Source organism: Heterodontus francisci, chromosome 6, assembly GCF_036365525.1.
Source record: "Heterodontus francisci isolate sHetFra1 chromosome 6, sHetFra1.hap1, whole genome shotgun sequence".
NCBI classification, from domain to species: Eukaryota; Metazoa; Chordata; class Chondrichthyes; order Heterodontiformes; family Heterodontidae; genus Heterodontus; species Heterodontus francisci.
Genome location: NC_090376.1, coordinates 42,910,137 through 42,932,406, shown reverse-complemented (window position 1 = coordinate 42,932,406; position 22,270 = coordinate 42,910,137). Strand labels below are relative to the sequence as shown.

The 22,270-nt window shown below is 44.8% G+C and overlaps 1 protein-coding gene across 4 annotated transcripts in view; it reads left to right on the top strand.

The window, feature by feature from the left end:
* The window catches only part of LOC137371268 (microtubule-associated tumor suppressor candidate 2-like), a 508,676-nt gene that overhangs the window by 175,683 nt on the left and 310,723 nt on the right, over positions 1–22,270 (top strand). For all 4 annotated transcript variants that reach the window (XM_068033538.1, XM_068033540.1, XM_068033537.1 and 1 more), the window contains exon 4: positions 11,945–12,191. In XM_068033538.1, coding sequence (XP_067889639.1) covers positions 11,945–12,191 — 247 coding nt within the window. The remainder of the gene's footprint in view (positions 1–11,944; positions 12,192–22,270) is intronic.

The window sequence follows — 22,270 nt, the reverse complement described above, 5'->3', positions numbered from 1 at the left end:
ATGTTAAGTATGAATCGTGATTGATAGAGAGTGACTGTAAGTGATGGGGATGTGGCGAATTGAGTCTGAATTGAGTGGGACAGTGGTAGGATATGGCATTTGCAGATGCAGTCACTGACCTTGACTACTTGTGTGAGATCATTGATTTCCTTGCGGCACTGCATCCAGGTCCTCATGGCTTGACTCCTGGCCCTGACCTCCACAGTTATCTGCCCCCACTGCCCTTTGGCTGTGTGTCTGGAGAGCCTCCAGGCCCCCTGTAGGTACAGGGCATCTCTCCTACTTTCAACCTCCTCCACCATGGCCTCCAGTGCAGCATCCAAAAACCTTGGAGCTGCGTTCTCCCATGTTGTGCCATTCTCCACTGTTTGCCAGGTCAGATTCAGTTCCTGGATGACTGCTTGTACTTGCTCCAGCTACAGTGTACTTCCCCTTTAAGAGCTGAAGGCCAGCTTTAAGTGGTGCTCACAATTTACAAATTTGGGCCCCTGCTGATGCGTGCAGCCAAAGTGCAGCGTGATTCGCTCTGGCTGCACGCATCAATCATTCAAATGAGCAGACAGCACAAAGTTGCCCTGTGTCCTATATTACATTGAACAGGCACGGGTTAATCGTGCATCGCGATCCCTGCATTCACTTTTGGGGGCTATCTAATTTACCCCCTGTCTATTTTTAACCCAAACTCAGACAAGCAATTTAATATATCAAAGGATTGACAACATTGTGCTTTATGTGTAGCTCGGTAGTATCCTGCTGTTGCAATTTTCTCCGTTTAAATTAGTTAAAATACTATTTAATGTTTTTAGTTACCCAAAAATGTATTGAATACTGAAGGTGAGTGTTGTGATATTGCCTTAACTGCTTGAGTATTAGTTAGCATATCTTTGAACATGTAAATAGTTCAGTATACATCATCACAGGAAGTGATGTAAGCCGACATGTGATATAGCAGTTAGAACAGTGTTAGTCAACAGTTAACACGTGTATCTTAGAGCTCTCCTGTAAGTCTGTTATTTTGTAATAAAGAACTTACCATTCAGCTTTGGATTGTTTGGTACGTTTGTGTTGAGAAATCAATAACACAACACTGAGTTGGTTACTCAAAAAAAATAAAAGCAGAAAATGCTAAAAATGAACAGAGAAACATTTTTTCTTTCAGATTTACAGCATGTACAGTTTTTTTAAGTCAGTCTCTACAGTTGAATGATATGATCTCATTTCAGTTCTAGATTTGAGTTTCAATCTAACTCAGGTTGATGGAATGAAAGTTTCTGTTCTCTAAGGATTCCAGGCGTAACGTGTTGTGAATCTCAAATTAAATCCTAGAGGATCCAGGTACATAGTGCATCGCTTCTCACTGTTTGTCAGAAATTCGTAATCTCACTAGTGACTGAGTATAAATTGGATCCAAAAATCAAAGTATGAAGTTGTGACTCCTCAGTGGCACTCACCTCAGGTGCTAGTCTGGCATTACCAGTACAACAGTTGTTTCGTTTCCGCTATAACAGCTTGAGCTGACAAAATACCCCAGATTCTAGTGTGTAAAGTAATGCCACACATTAAAATTCAGTACTTATCCTCATGAGCCCATACCCTCGGGCTGGATGACAGTGAAGATATAATGCATTTACAACCAAATTATATTTGCTGCATTCAGTGAGTACTTTTTTTTGCTGCAATTCAGAGAACCACAATGCATGAGCAGACACTCACACGGTGTGTTACAGTTTTTACAGCGTATTAGGAGTGGTGCTTTGTGTTTCAAAAGAAATCAGAGCCCACAATGTATAGCATAAGCTTGTGCAAATGTAGCTGGTTTATATAATGTTTGTCTCTATCAGGTCAGCCAGATAGATATAACAGCAGCACAAGGAGAGCCATAAGCAGCTATTGTTGGAAGGGCAAGAATTCAGGTTGGCACAGTAATGACTGTTTCTCTGTAATCGAGATTGTAACTTATTGATAGAAGGAGCATCATTTTGCAGTCTAACATGATTTTGAAGCTTCTATCAATATTCCTTAGCCTGAGTTCCAAAGAACCACTCATTACTGTACCAATATGATTTTTTTCTCACATCCCACACTAGCTTATGATCTCTCTTATGGAGTTGCTATATCTATCTGACAGACCAGACAGGGTCTCATTAAATAAGCAGTTTCTCTGCATCTGACTCCTTCCTCCCCTTACTTTCTGTTTGCTTTCCGAAATGAGGTTTTGTTTCCTGTCAATATTCATCTTTTTTTTAAAAAAAAGAAACCAAATTAGAATGAGGAAAGAAACTGTTTGACTTGTGTGGCTCAGTGGCTAGCAGTCGTGCCTGTAGGTTACAGAGCTCTGGGTTTAAGTCCCATTCCAGGATTTCAGCACAAAAATCAAGGCTGAAACCTCAGTGCTACATTGTCTGATGAGATGTTAAACTGATGCCCCATCTGCCTGCTTTGGTGGATGTAAAAGATCCCCTGGCATTATTTCAAAGAAGAGCAGAGAAATTATCCCTGGTGTCCTGGTTAATATTTGTCCATCATTCAACATCACAAAAATAGATTATTTGGTCATTATTACCTTGCTGTTTATGAGAGTTTCCTGGACACAAACTTGGCTGCCATGTTTCCTACACTGCAACAGTAATTGTTCTTTATTGGCTACAAAGCGCTTTGAGACATCCAGTGGACATGAAAAGCACTATGTAAATGCAGGTCTTTTTATTTGTGTCTTTCTTTCTCTCTGTTTCTCTTTGTCTGTCTTTTAGGTGTTAGCAATGAGAATATTGGTGTGAGCCTTGCCAACTGTTGACAAAACACAACTGGCTTCAAACTACAACCATTGTTATTCGTTTCAAAAATTAAGGAATTACACACTTATTCTCGTCATCATCCCTTTTTCTCACTCCCCCTTTTCTCTCTCTGTCCCGGGTCTCTGTCATTCTCACACTTCCCTCTCTTATTCTCTCTCCCTCTAATCCCAGTCTCTCTCTCTTTCCCTCTTTCAAATGCACACACAAACACACTCACACATACACACACTCACAGAGTGGGGATAGTTTTCCCAGCCAAGTGGGGGTGAGTTGCGTGCATGTGGGGCGTTAAATCCGCTGAAATTGATGATAGCTTGGAATCCTGATGTCTTCTGCCTGCTTTCAGGTTTCTGCGGGGCAGGATTGAAGGCGAGCAGGAAACCTCTTTGGATCTGTCGGATAAGTAATTAAGGTAGTTAAGAAGTCAATTAAGCACTATTTTAACCCTCAGTTCTGGATTTCCTAGCCAAGGTACCTGTTTCCCAAGCTGTCAGCAACTCGCCAGGGTCACTGAGTTCACAGTGGGAAGAGTTTCTTCATTGAAACTGACAAGCTGGGATGGCTTTGATCAGCGATACTGAAGAACAGCAGACTTGGCCAGGTGAAAGGCAGTGTTCAATACATTTTTTCTCTCAGAGGGTGTTCTCAATGATTGACAGGTGATTGCCAACTTCTTGGAAGCCACTTCACCTGTCTGGCACTTCACTCACCTGCAGCTGCACTTCCCTGCTACCAACTTTCACCATGGCATTGGACCAGCTTCTGCATCTGCATCTTCCACCTCTGATGAGGGGCAAGGGCATAAGAAACACAACCACCATGAGCACCAGGAGCAGACCAGCAGCAGCACCAGATGCCTTCTCCTCAGCCACATGTCCCTCCAAAGGGCAGATGGGATGGACACTGAGATCCAGCTGGAAAGAGATGAGACCCCAAACACAGGGACTACAGGCAGAGGATCAGCTCTCGCGACATGTCTGAGCACCAGTGCCTCAGGATGATCAGGCTCTCATGGAACATCGTTGCTAACATTTGCAGCCTCCGGGAACAAGACCTTGTGCAGTGGAGCAGATGAGAATGCATTGCCAGTGACTGATAAGCTGCCTGTCACTGAAGGGCCACCCATACCTCCACCCCCCTCCCCCCTGGATTTTTGCCTCTGTCCAAGTTATGTGCTCTCCTCCTGCAAGGAGAGAAAGCAGAGAGGTGTGAGTGTTCCTAATGGCTTGTGTGGAGAGGAGGAAAGGACTACATTTGTGGAGATGACGGTGAGACATGGATGTGACAGGGCAATGTAATGAGGGTACGTCTGAGTGTTGTCTGCTCAGCTGGAGATGTGAGGTGCCCTGGAGAGACAGGAATGAATGGAACTGCAAGGTTTGTTCTTCTGAGGAGTGCTGTGCAGGAGAAACCTTCTGGGAGAGCAGTGGAGAGAAGCGGATCTGCAGGAAGAAAACGGAGTGGGGAGTGGATAAATAGAGCCCGAGGATCGTGGCCTAGAGCACTTACTTTCTGGGAGAGAAGCGGATCTGCGGGAAGAACACAGAGTGGGGAGCTGATAATTAGAACCCAAGCATTGTGGCCTAGAGCACTTACCTTCTGGGAGAGAAGTGAACCTGCGGGAAGAACACGAAGTGGGGAGCCGATAAATAGAGCCCAAGGATTGTGACCTACAGCACTTACCTTCCGGGAGAGAAGCGGACCTGCGGGAAGAACACGGAGTGGGGAGCCAATAAATAGAGCCCAAGGACGGCGGCCTACAGCACTTACCTTCCAGGAGAGCAGCAGACCTGCGGGAAGAACACGGAGTGGGGAGCCAATAAATAGAGCCCAAGGACGGCGGCCTACAGCATTTACCTTCCGGGAGAGCAGCAAAGAGGAGTCCAGGCACACCGGAGTTTGAAAGCAAAGTGAGCAGTGACGTCACAGGAAAGCTGCAAGGTGATTGGTTGGTGAGTAACTGCTGTTAGGGAATAACTCTAAATAGCTGCGTTAGTACACTACTGTTAGGGTGCAGGTGTAAATAGCTGAATAATAAGGAACAATTGAGTAGCTAGTATTTCTTTTTAGTAAGGTATAACTAGTGAACTGTATTGATTTTTAGTAGGATTTATCAGTACTAGTAAGGTTTTATTCATAATTCTAAGGTGTTGTAGTATTGGTAAGGTTTTTTTTGGCAGAAGCAAAAGGTCAACTAATAAATAAAGGAATGGCAGGAGTGCTTCAACCTCAAGAGGGCACCTCCTGTGCTATGTTGGAGCTTCAGGATGCTTTCTCCATCCTGGAGCACCATTTGTGCAGGAAGTATTGTCAATTGAGGCAGCTTGAGCTCTGGGTTTTGGAGCTCCAGCGACAGCTGGCGACACTGCGGTGCATTCATGATGATGAGAGCTACATGGATAGCATGTTTATAGATGTGGTCACCCCACAGCTTAACAGTGTGCAGGGAGAGAGGGAATTGGTGACCACCAGGCAGTCAAAAAGAATCAGGCAGGTAGTGCAGGGGACCCCTGAGTGCATCTCACTCTCCAACAGGTATTCAGTTCTGCATACTGAGGAAAATGTTGCTTCACCTGGGAGTGCAGCCAGAGCCAAGTCCATGTCACCATGGATGGCTCAGCTGCACGGGGGGGCTGGGGGTTGGGGGATACAGGGAAGACTTGAAGAGCCATAGTGATAAGTGGTTCAATAGTCAGGGGAACACTCAGGCGTTTCTGTGGCCGTAGACGTGAATCCAGGATGGTGTGTTGCCTCTATGGTGCCAGGTTCAAGGATGTCACTGAGCGGCTGCAGAGCATCCTGAAGGGGGAGGGTGAACAACCACCAGTTGTGGTCCACATCGGAACCAACGACATAGGTAGAAAGAGGGATGCGGTCTACTCCCAGTGCCAGGCGCAAGTGAGTACAGAAATAGAAGGATGACAGATGAATGCGTGTCTGGCAAATGGTGCAGGAGGGAGGGCTTCAGATTCCTGGGACATTGGGACCAGCTCTGGGGGAGATGGGACCTGTAAAGGCCGGACGGGTTGCACCTGAACAGAGCCGGGACTGAGTTCTTTGCGGGATGTTTTGCTATTGCTGTTGGGGAGGGTTTTAAATAGTTTGGCAGGGGGATGGGGACCTGAGGGTAGACTCAGCTGGGACAAAATCAGAAATTAAAATGGAAGGTGTAAAATTAATGGATGAGTCTGGAAGACAGAAGAAACAAAGGTTAGAAAATAAAAGCTAGAGTTTGGCAGTGCTCAAGGGTATTTATTTCAATGCAAGGAGTATAGCAAATAAAGCAGATGAGCTGAGGGCACAGATAGACATGTGGCAGTATGATATCATAGCTATTATAGAAACATGGCTTAAGGAGGGACAGGAATGGCAGCTCAATGTTCCTGGTTACAGGGTTTTCAGACACAATAGGGAGGGGGAGTGGCAATTTTTGTCAAGGAAACTATTACAGCTGTGAGGAGGGATGATATAGAGAGATACAGCACTGAAACAGGCCCTTCAGCCCATCAAGTCTGTGCCAACTATCAACCACCCATTTATACTAATCCTACATTAATCCCATATTCGCTACCACATCCCCACCTTCCCTCAATTCTCCTACCACCTACCTACACCAGGGGCAATTTACAATGGCTAATTTACCTATCAACCAGCAAGTCTCTAGCTGTGGGAGGAAACTGGAGCACTTGGCAGAAACCCACGTGGTCACAGGGGAAACTTGCAAACTCCGCACAGTCAGTACCCAGAACTAAACCCGGGTCACTGGAGCTGTGAGGTGACAGTGCTAACCACTGTGCCACTGTGCCGCCCAATATGTTGGAAGGTTCATCAAATGAGGCCATATGGATTAAGCGTTGGAACAAAAAAAGGAGCAATCACACTGCTGGGAGTGTACTATAGACCCCCAAACAGTCAGAGGGAGATAGAAGAGCAGATACGTAGGCAAATCTCTGAGAAGTGCAAGAATAATAGGGCAGTAATAGTAGGGTATTTTAACCAACCCAATATTAACTGGGATAGTTTTAGTGTGAAAGGAATTGAGGGAGCAGAATTCATGAGGTGCATTCAGGAGAACTTTTTTGCCCAGTATGTAGCAAGGCCAACAGGAGAAGGTGCAGTTTTAGACTTAGTTTTAGGAAGTGAAGATGGGCAAATGGAAGGAGTGGCAGTGGGAGAGCATTTTGGTGGTAGTGATCATAATTCAGTCAGTTTTAACTTAATTGTGGAAAAGGACAGAGATAGAACAGGAGTTAGAGTTCTCAATTGGGGCAAGGCTAATTTTACTAAACTGGGAGTGATTTAGCAAAAGTGGACTGGAAATAGCTACTTGAAGGTAAATCACTGTCAGAGCAGTGGGAGGCATTCAAAAGGGAGAATCAAGGGGTTCAAAGTTGGGCGGCACAGTGGCATAGTAGTTAGCACGGCAGCCTCACAGCTCCAGCGACCCGGGTTCAGTTCTGGGTACTGCCTGTGTGGAGTTTGCAAGTTCTCCCTGTGACCGTGTGGGTTTCTGCCAGGTGCTCTGGTTTTCTCCCACAGCCAAAGACTTGCAGGTTGATAGATAAATTGGACATTGTAAATTGCTCCTAGTGTAGGTGGTAGGAGAATGGTAGGGAATATGGGGTTAATGTAGGATTAGTATAAATGGGTGGTTGTTGGTCGGGACAGACTTGGTGGGCTGAAGGGCCTGTTTCAGTGCTGTATCTCAAAATAAAAAAAAGTAAACATGTTCCCACAAAGAAAAAGGGTGAGGTGGCCAAATCAAGAGCCCCATGGATGTCAAGAAGCTTACAGGGTAAGAAAAGGAAAGCTTATGTCCAACACCGAGAACTCAATACTACAGAAAGCCAAGAGGAGAATAGAAAGTGGAGGGGTGAAAGGAAATTAGGAAAGCAAAGAGAGAGCATGAAAGAATTTTGGCAAGCAAAATCAAGGTGAACCCAAAGATGTTTCATCAATACTTTAAGAGTAAGAGGATAACTAAGGAGAGGGTAAGGCCCATAAAAGACCAAAAAGGTCACCGATGGGTAGGATGGAAGATATTGGTATGGTTCTGAATGAATACTTTGCGTCTGTCTTCACAAAAGAGGGGGATGATGCAGATATTGTAGTTAAAGAGGAAGAGTGTGAAGTATTGGAAGTGATAAACATAGGGAGAGAGGAAGTATTAATGGGATTAGCATCCTTGAAAGTTGATAAATCGCCAGGGCCAGATGAAATGTATTCCAGGTTGTTAAAAGAAGCAAGAGAGGAAATAGCCGAGGGTCTGACCATTATTTTCCAGTCCTCACTGGGTACAGGTGTGGTGCCGGAGGATTGGAGAATTGATAATGTTGTACCTCTGTTTAAAAAGGGAGCGAAGGATAGCCTGAATAATTACAGGCCAGTCAGTCTAATCTCAGTAATGGGCAAATTATTGGAATCAATTCTGAGAGACAGGTTAATCAAGGATAGTCAGCATAGATTTGTTAAGGGAAGATCTTGTTGACCAACTTGATCGAATTTTTTAAAATAAGTAACAAGGAAGATAGATGAGGGTAGTGCAATTGACGTGGGTCTACATGGATTTTAGCAAGGCTTTTGATAAGGTCCCACATGGCAGACTGGTTAAAAAAATAAAATCCCATGGGATCCCGGGAAATGCAGCAAGTGGATACAAAATTGGCTCAGTGGCAGGAAACAAAGTGTAATTGTTGGCGGCTGTTGTAGCGACTGGAGGGCTGTTTCCTGTGGCATTCTGCAGGGCTCAGTACTGGGTCCCCTGCTTTTTGTGGTGTATATTAACGATTTGGACATAAATGTAGGGGGCATGATCAAGAGGTTTGCGGACAACACGAAGATTGGCCCTGTGGTAGATAGTAAGGAGGATAGCTGTAGGCTGCAGGAAGATATTGATGGTCTGGCCAGATGGGCAGAAAAGTGGCAAATGAACTTCAACTTGGAGAAGTGTGAGGTGATGCATTTGGGGAGGTCAAACAAAGCAAAGGAATACACGATTAATGGGAAAACACTGAGAAGTGTAGAGGAAGTGAGGGACCTTGGAGTGAATGTCCACCGATCCCTGAAGTTAGCAGGACAGGTCGATAAGGTGGTTAAGAAGGCATATAGAATCCTTTCCTTTATTAGCCAAAGTATAGAATACAAGAACAGGGAGGTTATGCTGGATATGTATAACTCATTGGTTAGGCCACAACTTGAGTCCTGTGTGCAGTTCTGGTCACCTCATTACAGAAAGGATGTAATTGCACTAGAGAGGGTACAGAGGAGATTTGAAAGGATGTTTCCAGGACTGGATAGTGTGGAGGTGAAGGGTCTATTCACCTTAGCAGAGAGGTCAGTGACGAGGCGGCATAGATTTAAAGTGATTGGTAGAAAAATTAGAGGTGAGATGAGGAAAGGCTTTTTCATCCAGAGGGTGGTGATGGTCTGGAACTCACTGCCTGAAAGGGTAGTTGAGGCACAGACCCTCAACTCATTCAAAAGGAGTCTGGATACGCATCTCAAGTCCCGTAAGATGCAGGGCTACGGACCTAATGCTGGAAGGTGGGATTAAGAATAGGTGGATCATTTTTCAGCTGGCACAGACATGATGGGCCAAGTGGCCTCTTTCTGTGCCTTAAACTTTCTATGATTCTATGCTGCGAAAGTCAGAGTGTGGGGTTTAGCACCTGAAAGTGTTACGTCACTCACCTTTCCTGCCTTCCTGAGGTTCCGAATCCTCTTGATGCACTGTCTCCAGGTTGGAGTGACTACATTTCTGCTGCTGACTTCCTCAGTCACTTCTATCTATGCCTGCTTGGTTGGAGAGGTTGTCCTCTTCCTCCTTCCTTGGGAGAGCTCACTTCACTGCAGCCACTCAGATCCCACAGCAGGACCTCCAGGTAAGAGAGAGACTGGGGGAGCAGCCTTCCCAGGTCTCTTCCACATTCCTGTGGTTACTGCACTCTTAAAAGTCCATGTGCTGGTGAGCCAAGGTAATCCATGTCGTGGTCCCTTAATGACAGGGAACCCAGAGGCAGGATGCTATTCTGGTTCCTGACCTGCAAATGCTTCTGCCTTTCTGCAGGGACTAAGTGCAGAAGATTCTGCCCATCCTTGATGTTTTAAAAAAAAAAGCTCAATATGAATTTTACATTAGTAAAGCTTTTGAAATTTCTCCCTTTGATTTTCTTCAAATAATTTTGCAAAATCTTTGAGTGGAAACTACTAGAAAATATATTCCTCAGTATAACTGACTTAATGGTACTAATGTATCCTGAAACAGTAGGTGCAAGACGCACGTGCAGACTGCTCAATCCAAATATCAACTCCAAGCCCATGTTTTTGAGATAGGAGAAGGCCTTTAATTAAAAAGTTTAATGAAGACATTAAAAGATGCAACAAAAAAAAATCAAAATCAGTGAATAAATTTAATCTAATTACTGTGAAATATTTAACTTTTAGTTTGGTTACACTGTTACTTTTGAAGTGGAAATTTCAATTACTGAGGAAAGAGTGGCAGATAGAAAAAATTCCAAAAGGACTGCAGAGCTGGATAGCACAATTAGCTTGATGAGTTCACATAGTTGATGCAATGAGGGCAAAGAAGTTTATAATGGCAAAGTTGCCCTGGAAATTGTGACATTGTGACAACAGGCTTACGTTGTTTACTTTCCATCCTATCCCTGGTGATGGAGTTATTTTCAGAGTATTCTTTGCATTGTGTATGGGTCTTCCAACCATTTTGAGCAGTTTAAAATATGAGCAAAACCACTCTCCTGTTACTAAAAGCTTCAATACATAAAGTACACAACTTTAAAAACAAGTAGAAGAAAGATTTTTTTTTCCAGTGCCAATTTTATATTGTCTTCATCAATCACTGCTTCTGATATTGATGGAAAACTGAAGAGTAGTGTTGACTGCCCTTGCTGAGAAATGTTTTATCAATAGCAGAATGCTTGCTGTAACCAATGAAATACACTACTGAGTATCTTAAAACTTGAAAGGAATGATACTAATTCATGTGGAATGTCAGGACCTGGACATATATTAGCTCATTATCCAAACAATGGTTGTTGCCAGATACGTGAGTCATAAATCACTCAGCTTAACAAATGGTTACCAAATGCAGAAGAGTGTTTAAAAATAGGATATTTTGGAAAAACAGCGATATTTATTAATGCTGAGTTATTGACTGATCCCCTGCTTATTAAACAGAAACAAAGGCCTGGATTTTAACTATCAGCTGGTCACTTTCCTGTCTGCCTATGGCAGAACAAGACCAGGTCAATTTTATCGGCTGGGGCTTGTTTAAATCCCACCAGATAACTTCCCACATTCTGGATTAGGAAGTGGGAAAGAAGTGGTGAAAAATTGCATGCTCACTGAGAGCAGCTAAGTAGCAGGATTGGTTACTCGGGCCGTCCTGTTGGGATTTGGTGATAAGGAGGTTGGGGGTGGGGGGGATCGTGTGGGCGCAGGGGTGGTGCTAGCAGTGGAGGGGACATGAACCCATGGCAGGGGAGGCCTTGGGTTTCCTTGAGAGGCACGGAGCAGAATTCCTGCTCCACCTGGCCCCACAAGGCAAGGAAAAGAGAAAGGGCCTCAATCCTCTTCTTTTCACTTGGTCTGGCAAGAAACTCTCTCCGGCTTCCTGCTTAGGCCGCCAAGTTAAATTGCAGTCAGCTGCCAATGCTGTCATCTGGGCCCGATAAGCATATTTAAGAAAAGACCTGCTGACTTAGGGTGGATGTCCTTGCTGCCTGCTTGGTTGAACAGGTTAAAATCTCAAATAGTCAGCCCCGACATCTCTAATGCAGGTAAGTAACCTGGGCGTTTTAACTTCTCACCTGCTCAGATTCTGTAAACCTTCCACAAAGTGCTCATAAATATGGATACTGGTAGATGAAAAAATAAAATGTATGTAAAATTATGTGAAATGAAGTCACTTAGTATAAAAATATGTTATTTAAACAATTACTTTGTCTATGGTTTGTGTGTTTCAGGAGCATTATTTGATAGTCTGTTCATTCTGTTAAGTGGTGATATATTTGGATGTGTTTGTCACACAATATATTCCAAACCAATTTGCTTGTTTACTTAAACTGATATCATTATAGAAATTATGTGCCATTGGGTTAATTAAAACTTTATTTTTTGCTTGTTTTCAGACTGAGACCCCTGTTCCTGGTCTAATTGCTTCTGAACAGAATGTGGCTTCAGTTACTGAAGAGTGCTTGAATCCTGCACTGCATACTGGTGCTTCTAGGTTACCTAAGACTCTCAGGCCACCATTAGGTCTAGGTGCTATCTCGAGGCTTCCTGCTGCAAAAAGCAGGCTTGCATTCCAGAGCCAGAGGACATCGGTAAATTCCACTGCACATCAAATTCAAGGACAAGTTGGCCAAGAAATTGCAGGTAACTAACCAGTAATTGTAGCATTAGATCTGCAAAATAATTGGATATGAAGATCCATGCCTGCATCTATTTTTGTACACAAAGTTATTGCTGCACTTTATGCCTTAACACCCCAAGTTGGCAGCTGCATTACGTAGAATTTACAGTGCATAAATATGATTGAGTTCTTTGATGAAGTATTGGAGAGGGTTGATGAGATTAGAACAGTTAATATGCGTATCTGAACTTTCAAAATGTGTTTGATAAAGTACCACATAATAGACTTGTTTGCAAAATTGAAGCTCATTATATTAAAGGGGCAATGACTGTATAGATACAAAACCAGCTAACAGACAGAAAATAGAGTACTGGTGATTGCTTGTTTTTCAGACTCGAGGGAAGTATGCAGTGGTAACCCCCAGGGATCACTATTGTTTTTGATATGTATTTGCAAACTGGATGTGGGTGTACTGGGCGTAATTTCAAAGTTTACAGATGACATGAAACTCAGAAATGTAGTAAATGGTGAGGAGTGAAGTGGACAAGAGGATAGTAACAGACTTCAGGAGGATATAGAAAGACTGGTGAATAGAGCAGACACATGGCAGATGAAATTTAACACAGGGAAGCGTGAAATGATTCATTTTAGTAGGAAGAATGAGAAGAGGCAATATAAACTGAACATTTTAATGGGGTTACAGGAGCAGGGATACCTGGGGATTATACCTGGGGATTAAATCTTTGAAGGTGGCAGGACAAGTTGATGAATATAATAAAAAACACGTGGGATCCTTGGCTTTGTAAATAAAGGCATAGGCCACAAAATACATCTATGCAATGCCAAAACTAGTGCTACGGGTATTGTTTTGGTCTTAAAATCGCATCCACACTACGTGGCGTGGATCGCGCCAGACATCATTGTGGGGAAGTCAGTAACATGGAGTGTGTGCTGGAAGTATTTAGAGTAGGTAGATTGTGACATCAGTCGGCGTGTATTGCTTATTTAATGCCAGCACTGTCATTTTCGACCTTGCCACTCCAGCTAACACCGTCTCTTAATCACGTACAGCTGAACATCCGTTCAGCAGCAGGAAGGATCCCCCCTACCAGCGGTATTTAAAGAGATCATCAGTTAATGATTAATTTCTACTGGCTTTTCTGAGTTTGTAGAAGTGCTTTGTAGTTTGCAGAATTGTTTAAAGTTGGTGAAGTCGACAGGGAGTGGTGCTGCACATGGAAAAAGCCTTGGTTTTGACATCAAGGGTTCTGGCCAGATCACTTGCTCCCAGTCATGGGTGCTATAGTAACCATCATCCTTGAGCTGCAGCATGAGAGGGAGATGGAGCAGAGGCAGCTCAGAAGCGGACGAGCTGCTTGCAGAGGGAGAAGGAGGAGGGTTCTCATCAACAGCCCTTATCTACCCAGGGTCTTCCAGGAGCATTTCGCTTATCTCAACCTGAGCCAGGAGCAGTGTGTGTGTGTCGACTCTGTTTTACGAAGGAGGTGCTCACTGAAATCTGCCACTTCTTGCAGGCCGACCTGCAGCCTCAGAGCAGGGTAGGGACGGATCTGCCAGTGGCTGTGAAGGTGATCGTGGCCGTGAATTTCTTTGCGACACGATCTTCCAGGCGGGAGCAGGCGATATCTGTAACTTCTCCCAATTTACCGTCCACTACTGAAGAAGGGAGGTTACAGATGCTCTTCCTACCAGGAGAGGGAAATTCATTGTGTTTTCTCTGACAAGATAGAAGAAGGCAGAGTGTGCATGTGGCTTCACCAGGGTAGCGGGCTTCCCCCTGGTGCAGAGTGCCATTGAATGCAGGTGCTGCATCTAATTGCAGAGGTTTATCGCAACCGCACAGGGTTCCACTCCCTGAATGTGCAGTTGGTGTACAACCATGCTCAGCACATCATGCTGGTGAATGCCCCATATTCTGGCAGCAGTCACAATGCATTTATTTTAGTCCAACTGTTCCCTCAGAATTTGGGTCACCACATCAAACCAGAGGGTAGCTGCTGGGCAACAAAGGCTACCCACTTAACACCTGGCTCGTGACTGTGTGGTGCAATCCAACCAGACGTGGCCAGCATGCATGTAATGAGAGCTGTGCCGTCACACAAAGCTTAAGCACCCCAATGGTCTGCTCTTGATGCAACGGTTCCACCACCTGGACCTCTCTGGAAGAGCCTGAATAACTCACTGTGTCCTGATTCAGTGTTGTTTGCTGTGCCCTACATAACCTTGCCATCATGAAGGCACAGCCCTTGCCACTAGAGACATGCAGGCAGTACAGGAGAAAGAGGGGGACAAGCAGGAGGAGGGAGCAACAGTCTGACCAAAAATGGGCTGTCTAGGTCACCTCCTTCCTTCCTCCTATTCCTCCTGCTCCTCCCTCACCTCATGCTTCACCTCCTCCTCATTGTATGCATGCTATAACACCAACAGCAAAGACAACCTGTACTTAAATAGTGCCTTTAATGTCATAAAACGCCCCAAAGTGCTTCACGGGAGCATTATCAAATAAAATATGACACCGAGCCAAATAAGGAGATATTAGGGCAGATGACCAAAAGCTTAGTCAAAGAGGTAGGTTTTAAGGACGTCTGAAAGGAGGAAAGAGTGGAAGAGAGGCGGAGAGGTTTAGGTAGTGACTAGCCTAGGCAGCTGAAGGCATGGCTGCCAATGGTGGAGAAATTAAAATCGGAGATGCTCAGGAGCACAGATATCTCGGAGGGTGTGGGGCTAGAGGAGATTACAGAGATAGGGAGTGGTCATGGAGGGATTTGAAAACAAAGATGAACATTTTTTAATTGAGTTGTTTAACTGGGAACTAATGTTGGTCAGCGAGCACAGGGTTGATGGGTGAATGGGACTTGGTATAAGTTAGGACGCGGGCAGCAGAGTTTTGGATGACCTCAGGTTTACGGAGGGTAGAAGATGGGAGACCAGCTAGGAGTGCATTGGTACAGTCAAGTCTAGAAGCAACAAAGGCATGGATTTCAGCAGCAGATGAGCTGAGGCAGGGGCAGAGTCAGGCGACGATAGGGAGGTGGAAATAGATGGCCTTCGTGATGGTGTAGATATGTGGTCAAACTCATCTCGGGATCAAATATGACATCAAGGTTGCAAACAGTCTGGTTCAGGCTCAGAAAGTTACCAGGGAGAGGGATGGAGTTAGTGGTTGGGGAATGGAGTTTGTCATGGGACTAAAGACAGTGGCTTTGGTCTTCTCAATATTTAGTTGGAGGAAATTTCTGCTCATCTAATACTGGGCGTTGAACAAGTCGTCTGACAATTTAGAGACAGTGAAGGGTTTGAGAAAGGTGGGGATGAGGTCGAGTTGAATGTTATATAGAACAGACACTTTTTTCAGATGATGTTGCCAAGGGGCAGCATGTATATGAGAACTAGGCGGGGGCTAAGGAAACATCCTTGGGGGTCACCAGAGGCAATAGTGCAGGAGCGGGTAGTATAGCCATTGCAGGTTACGACTGGATAGATAAGAACAGAACCAGGTGAGTGTAGTCCTACCTAGCTGGACAGCAGTGGAGAGGCATTGGAGGAGGATGGTGTGGTAAATGGGGGGCAAATGGATAGATAGTTGGGACTCTGAAAGTGCAGTTGTCAATGAGTTGGGAGAGAGGTTTTTTCCGGAGCAGACGCAGAAGAAAGTAGGGTTTGGAGGAGAAAGGGCGCTCTGGGTGGAGAGCGATAGAAGGAAGTGATCAGAGATGGCCTTAACTGTGATTGACATGATGGGAATAGTGAGGCCACGTGAGCTGGCAAGGTCAAGGGGGTAATGGTGAATATGGGTTGGGGAGTTTACATGGAGGAAAAGATTAAGGGAGAGTAGGAGGGCAGTCAACTCAAGAGAAGAGAGAGGATGATGAATTGAGATGGAGATTTATGAGAAGTCACTCAGTGCAGAGGCTAAGGGAAGAAAGTTGTGTGTACCATGTACATGTAGATGGGTTGTGCACTGAAGTCATCAGCCATGTTGTCAGCGGATAGCACCTGTCGCTGAGTAGTCACCCGTTAGTTTGCTTCGGTGGCTCAAATACAGCTGTGGAGTGCCACAGAATTATGGCATCATTACTGCTGCCAGGACACCAAGCATCAACCTGCATAATTCGCTGCATATAGTCACACACCAGTTGGTTCTTGAGGGAGTGGAATCCAGTGTAGGGCAGAGTTGACATGCAGTGTCCACAAAGTGCTGTGTGTGCAGCCAATGGCACTTTGCACCTTGGGGAAGCCTGCTATCCTAGTGAAGCTGGATGCTGCCTCGTTTGTTTCTCTCTGGCAAGAGAGAGTGAAATACAGTTTGCTATCATTGAGTAGAGAGCCTCAGTGACCTCCCTTATGCAACAGTGGTCAGTAAATTGAGAGGTGTTGCAAATATCTCCAGCTTCTGCCTGGAAGGAACCAGATGCCTTGATCACCTTCACAACCATTGGAAATGCGATCCTTGCCCTGCTCTGAGGTTGCAGTTGTGACTACAGCAGGTGCCAGATTTCAGTGAGGATGTCTTTATTGAAGCATAGATGTCTCACACATTGTTTCTCACTGAGGTTTAGGTTAGAGAATAGCTCCCTAAACACCCTGGACAGATATGGCCTCCTGCTAAGAGCCCTTTACCCCCTCCTCCTGCTCCCTCTTCCAGTTGCTTGTCCTGATCTGCGTGGCCTCTGATCATTCTCCGAGTTATGCTGAATTTAAAGGGAAATGTCTACGAGTGCACCCATGTCTGGAAGTTACTGATTTGTGCAGAAGCCTTGAAGTCAGCAAACACTCCGTCAGTACCTGCCATACCACTCTGTGTGGACTTTTGCAACTTTAAGCAGCCATAGAAATCACCAAACACCTGTGGAATCAAAGTGAACAGCCAAAAGAAATCAATCAGCAACTCGCCTGTAGGTAGATGAAATAGCACTGGTGTGGGGCTCCTTCTTGCTGCTGAACACATGTTCAGCTGTGCGAGGTTAAGAGAGGGTGTTAGCTGAAGAGTTGAGCTGCAAAATGACACTGCTGGTGTCGAATCACATTGGCGTCATGATCTGTCTGCTCTGCACATTTCCACCAGACATTTAATCTGTATGTGTACTAACGCCCTCACCAATATGGCATCCACGCGATTCACCCCACAAGCGTGTGTGCCACGGCCACCACTTTAGACCTTTTAAGGGCACTCGAGGCACCCAGTACATAGCCGCAAACAATCCCAATTTCTTGCCGTATCAAATCCCTTGTAATTTAAAAACATGTATCCAGAGAAAAGAGACTCGGCTTGCTTAATCATTCCTGATTATTGCACCCTTCAATCCTGGTAACATCCTGATAATTATTTTCTATACTTTCTCCAATGCTTCAATATCCTTTTTGTACTATGGACACCAGAACTGCACATGGTACTCCAATTATGGTGTAACCAAGTTTCGATATAAATTTAACATTGCCTCCCTAGTTCCTTGAGGTATCCACAGGTGCAATTTATCTTGATCTGGGATCTTGTCCTCCTTAAGTATGTCTAGTTTGTCTAATATCTCTGTCCTTTTTTGTCTTAACTGCTGTAATATTTCCCTTCTTCCACTTTGGTATTTCCTACTTGTTAGTCTCTTCAGTGAAAGCAAAGGCAAAGGTTTAAAAGTTGACTCCCTGTACCTGCAGTTAAAATGACTTACCAACTCATTTCCTGCCCAGATCTGATCAACTGCAATTGCAGGTGGAAAGAACACCTGCCCCAAGGTGATTCCGTCTCCTTTAAGTTTGCACATTGGGCTCCAATGTCGTAATTGGGACTCGATCTGTGATTTTAACCCGAGTTGTGAGTGGGGTGCCGTGGTAGCTTCCCTGCCAGGCAAAATCTGTTCCCTGGCGGCTTCCTCTGACCAACACGATTTTAATGGTTGGGCAGCTGCTTCTTGTCAACTTCCCAGCCATTTTGGTCAGGAAGTCAGCAAGCAGTAAGCAATCGAGGACAAGCTGTTCAAATTGGTGGGACCTGCCTGTTGCTGGTTCTGATGGACATTACACTCGCTTTGCTGCATTCCTGCTTGGGAGTAAAGATTCTGGGCAAAGTATCTGTTCGGTATCCCTGCTATTTCAGTACCACTTCCTGTGAGATTATCTTGTTCATCCTTTAGTGGCCCGATCTCTTTTTTTTCTCCTTTTGTTAATTCTGTGCTTATGAAATATTTTACTTTCTTCTGTGTTCTTTGATATTTTCATTTCATATATCTCTATTTTTCATGTTAGTCTCTAACATCTCAATGTTCTTCACCTTTTTTCCTTTCTTTCCCCAGTTTTCTTTGTGCCTTCTCTCCTGAAGGATTTGGCTCTTTATTGGGGTAAGGTTCCATGGTACCAAGCACCCTCTAGTTTCTAGGTTTAATGACCATTACCAAGTGGTCATTGTTCATCTATGAGTCTTGGCATATTATTAGCAGAAGGTTCGTCTATCGGGGCATTACAATCAAGCTGTTCCTGCTGTTACATAATATTGTGAGACGAATACACAGATAAACAGACACATACACACTCACGGATACACACACACTCACAGATACACACACAAGGATGCACACACAGACAAAGATACGCATACACATACACACACACACAGAACAGACATAGATACACATACAAATAAACAGACACAATACACAGAGATACACATACGCGCACAGATACACACATACACACACTTGCAGATGCACACACACATGGATACACACAAACACAACTATATACACACAAGGATACACACCCACATACAGACAGACATGCGAAAATAAACACAGACACATACATACACAGGCACACAGACAGACACAATTGTTTAAAGTAAAGTAAATAGCTCCTGTTGAAGAGCTAGCACCAGCGCAGTGAGCTGAACAACCACTTTCTGTGCTGTAATTTCTATCAGTTTAACATATTCACACAGCTAAACTCAGCTAAATCAGCATAGACTGGAGGATTGAACCTAGAAACTTCCTGCTTGGTATTGCTAAGAAACACATTGGATTAACTTGCTTAGCTAACAGAGGTCTAATATCAAATAAAAACAGAAAATGCTGGAAATATTCAGCAGGTCTGGCAGCATCTGTGGAGAGAGAAACTGAGTTAATGAGTGCAATCTTACCACCTCTAAAAATTTCTCCGCTGTCGGGACAAAAAATGGGTGCCGACTGCGATGTTGTCAGCTGGACACATAGCGTTGCAATTATACGGGAGGTGGCCAATTAATAGGCCCCATTCACGTTTGCCGTCCAATTAAGGGTGGCAGGTAGGTTCCCGAAGTGGGAGGTGCAATCAGAAGGCCAAAAGCTGGGGATGGCCAGCAGCCCCACCGGGAGAGGTGGGCGCTGCTGATGCAGGCAGGAGACAAAATGGAGCCGCGTCTGAAGCCTTCTGCAATAATAATAAAAATGCTAATGGCCACAGTTGCCAGGTTATCATTGTGGAGGACGGAGGAGCCCTTCCACAATATTGCTTGTAGCCATGGCCCCTGGGCCTGCCACTGGGAGGCCACCTCCAGGTACCTGCTGGGCTTCAGTCTCAATGAGGGGGCCCATCCGACCTCGGGAAGACCCTTGCAGCAGCAGCATCTTGCCCCTCATTGGTCCCGTAAGTGGCCTAACTGGCTACTTGTCACTGCCAGGTGGATAGCCGCTGCTGCACTTATCCTGCCTCCAGCAAGATCACTCGGAGGTGGGAAGGCATGGGGATGCTGACTCCTGGTCCTGCCTCCAACCTCACCTCCGCAGGACCAGGTAGATTCCATACAATGTTTCAGGTCAGTGATCCTTCATCAGACCTGGGAATACAGAGTAAAGAAACAAAAGATGTGTCTAGAGGAGGTGTAAATGGGAAAGCAGTATCATTACCTATAGCTGCTGTCTGGAAAAAAAAAGTGGCAGAGGTTATAATCTGAAATTGTTAAACTCAGTGTTGAGTCCGGTAGGCTGTAAAGTGCCAAATTGAAAGATGAGGTGCTGTTCCTCAAGCTTATGTTGAGCTTCATTGGAACAGTGTAGGAGGCTGAGGACAGAGAGGTCAGAGCGGGAGTGGAGAAGAGAACTAAAATGGCAGGTGACCAGAAGATCACTGTCACGATTGTGAACTGAATGGAGGTGTTCTGCAAATCGATCACCTAACCTATATTTGGTCTCCCCAATGTAGAGGAGGCCACATTGTGAGCAATGAATACAGTATTCGAAATTGAAGGAAGTACAAGTAAATCACGTTGTAACCCAAAAGGAATGTTTGGGGCCTTGGACGGTGAGAAGGGAGGAGTTAGAAGGCAGGTATTACATCTCCTGAGCTTGCAAGGGAAGGTACATCGGGCTTCCAGTCACCTGCCATTTTAATTCTCCACACCACTCCCAACTGACCTCTCTGTCCTCAGCCTCCGACACTGTTCCAATGAAGATCAAGGAACAGCACCTCATCTTTCACCTAGGCACTTTACAGTCTTACACACTCAACATTGAGTTCAACAATTTCAGATCATAACCTCTCCTGATTTTTTTTCAGATAGCAGCTGTTGGTGGTGATTCTGCTTTCCCATTCACACCTCCTTTTGTTTCTTTACTTGTCCCATTGCCATCTCCTTTTGTCCTTCATTATTATCCCTTTTGTCATTTAATCTCTCCTGCCTTCCACCTTATCACAGACCTTCCTGTTTGCTCCTTCCTCCCCTCCTCCCTTTCCCTGCAGGCTTAAAAACTGTTCGATCTCTGAGCATTTCCAGGTCTGATGAAGGGTCATCAACCTGAAACGTTAACTCTGTTTCGTTCTCCACAGATGCTGCCAGACCTGCTGAATATTTCCAGCATTTTCTCTTTATTTTGGATTTCCAGCATCCGCACTACTTTGCTGTAGGGGTCTAATGTTTCTGTTTCTAACCCTGTTTGGCAAGATGATATTGTGCTGTTTCCTGTGAGCTGCCACAACTGCTTGGCATTGCTAAAGCAGGTGCATAACATTGGTTGCTGATTAAATAGTGTGACCACTTACACATAACAATACTTTCATTACACTTCCACCTGCAGGTACTATCATCCAAACACTCTTTGATTATGATAATGTGACTTTCCCTCTTTTTTGTTTAAAGATTCTGAACTGTGCACATAGTGCGGTATTTTGAATGCTCTTACTTTAGCTCTTTGCAACAACAATGACTTGTATTTATATAGTGCTTTTAATGTAATATAATATCCCAAGGTGCTTCACAGAAGCAGTATAAAGGAATATTTGACACTGAGCCACATAAGGAGATACTAGGGCAGATGGCCAAAAGTTTGGTCAAAGAGGTAGGTTTTAAGGAGCTTTTTATAAGACAGAAGAGAGGTGGCGAGGCAGAGAGGTTTAGGGCTCAGGCAGCTGAAGGCACGGCCACCAATAGCGGAGCAATTAAAATCAGGGATGCTGAAGAAGCCAGAAATAGATGAGTGCAGATATTGCAGTTGTTTGTGGGGCTGGAGGAGATTATAGAGATAGGGAGGGTCGAGGTCATGGAGGGATTTGAAAACAAGGTTAAGAACTTCAAAATTGAGGTGTTGCTTAACCAGAAGCCAATATAGGTCAGTGAGTATAGCGGGTGATAGGTGAAGGGGACTTGGTGCAAATTAGGACCTGGACAGCAGAGTTTTGAATGACCTCAAGTTTACAGAAGGTAGAATGTGGGAGCAGGGCCAGGAATGTATTGGAATAATCAAGTCTAGAGGTAACAAAAGCATGGATGAGGGTTTTAACAGCAGATGAGCTGAGCTGGGGCAGAGTCAGGTGATGTTATGGAGGGGGAAATCGGCGGTCTTAGTGATGGCGTGCTTATGTGGTCAGAAGCTCATCTTGACGCCAAATTTGACAGCAAGGTTGTGAACAGTCTAGTTCAACCTCAGACAGTTGCTGGGGAGAGGGATGGAGTCGGCAGCTAGGCAATGGAGTTTGTACTGGGGACCAAAGACAATTGCTTTGATCTTCCTAACATTTAATTGCAAGAAGTTTCTGCTCATCCAGTATTGGATGTTGTGCAAGCTGTCTGATATTTTAGCGACACCTTGCAAATCGCTTCCCGACTTAAAAACAGTGACTGCCC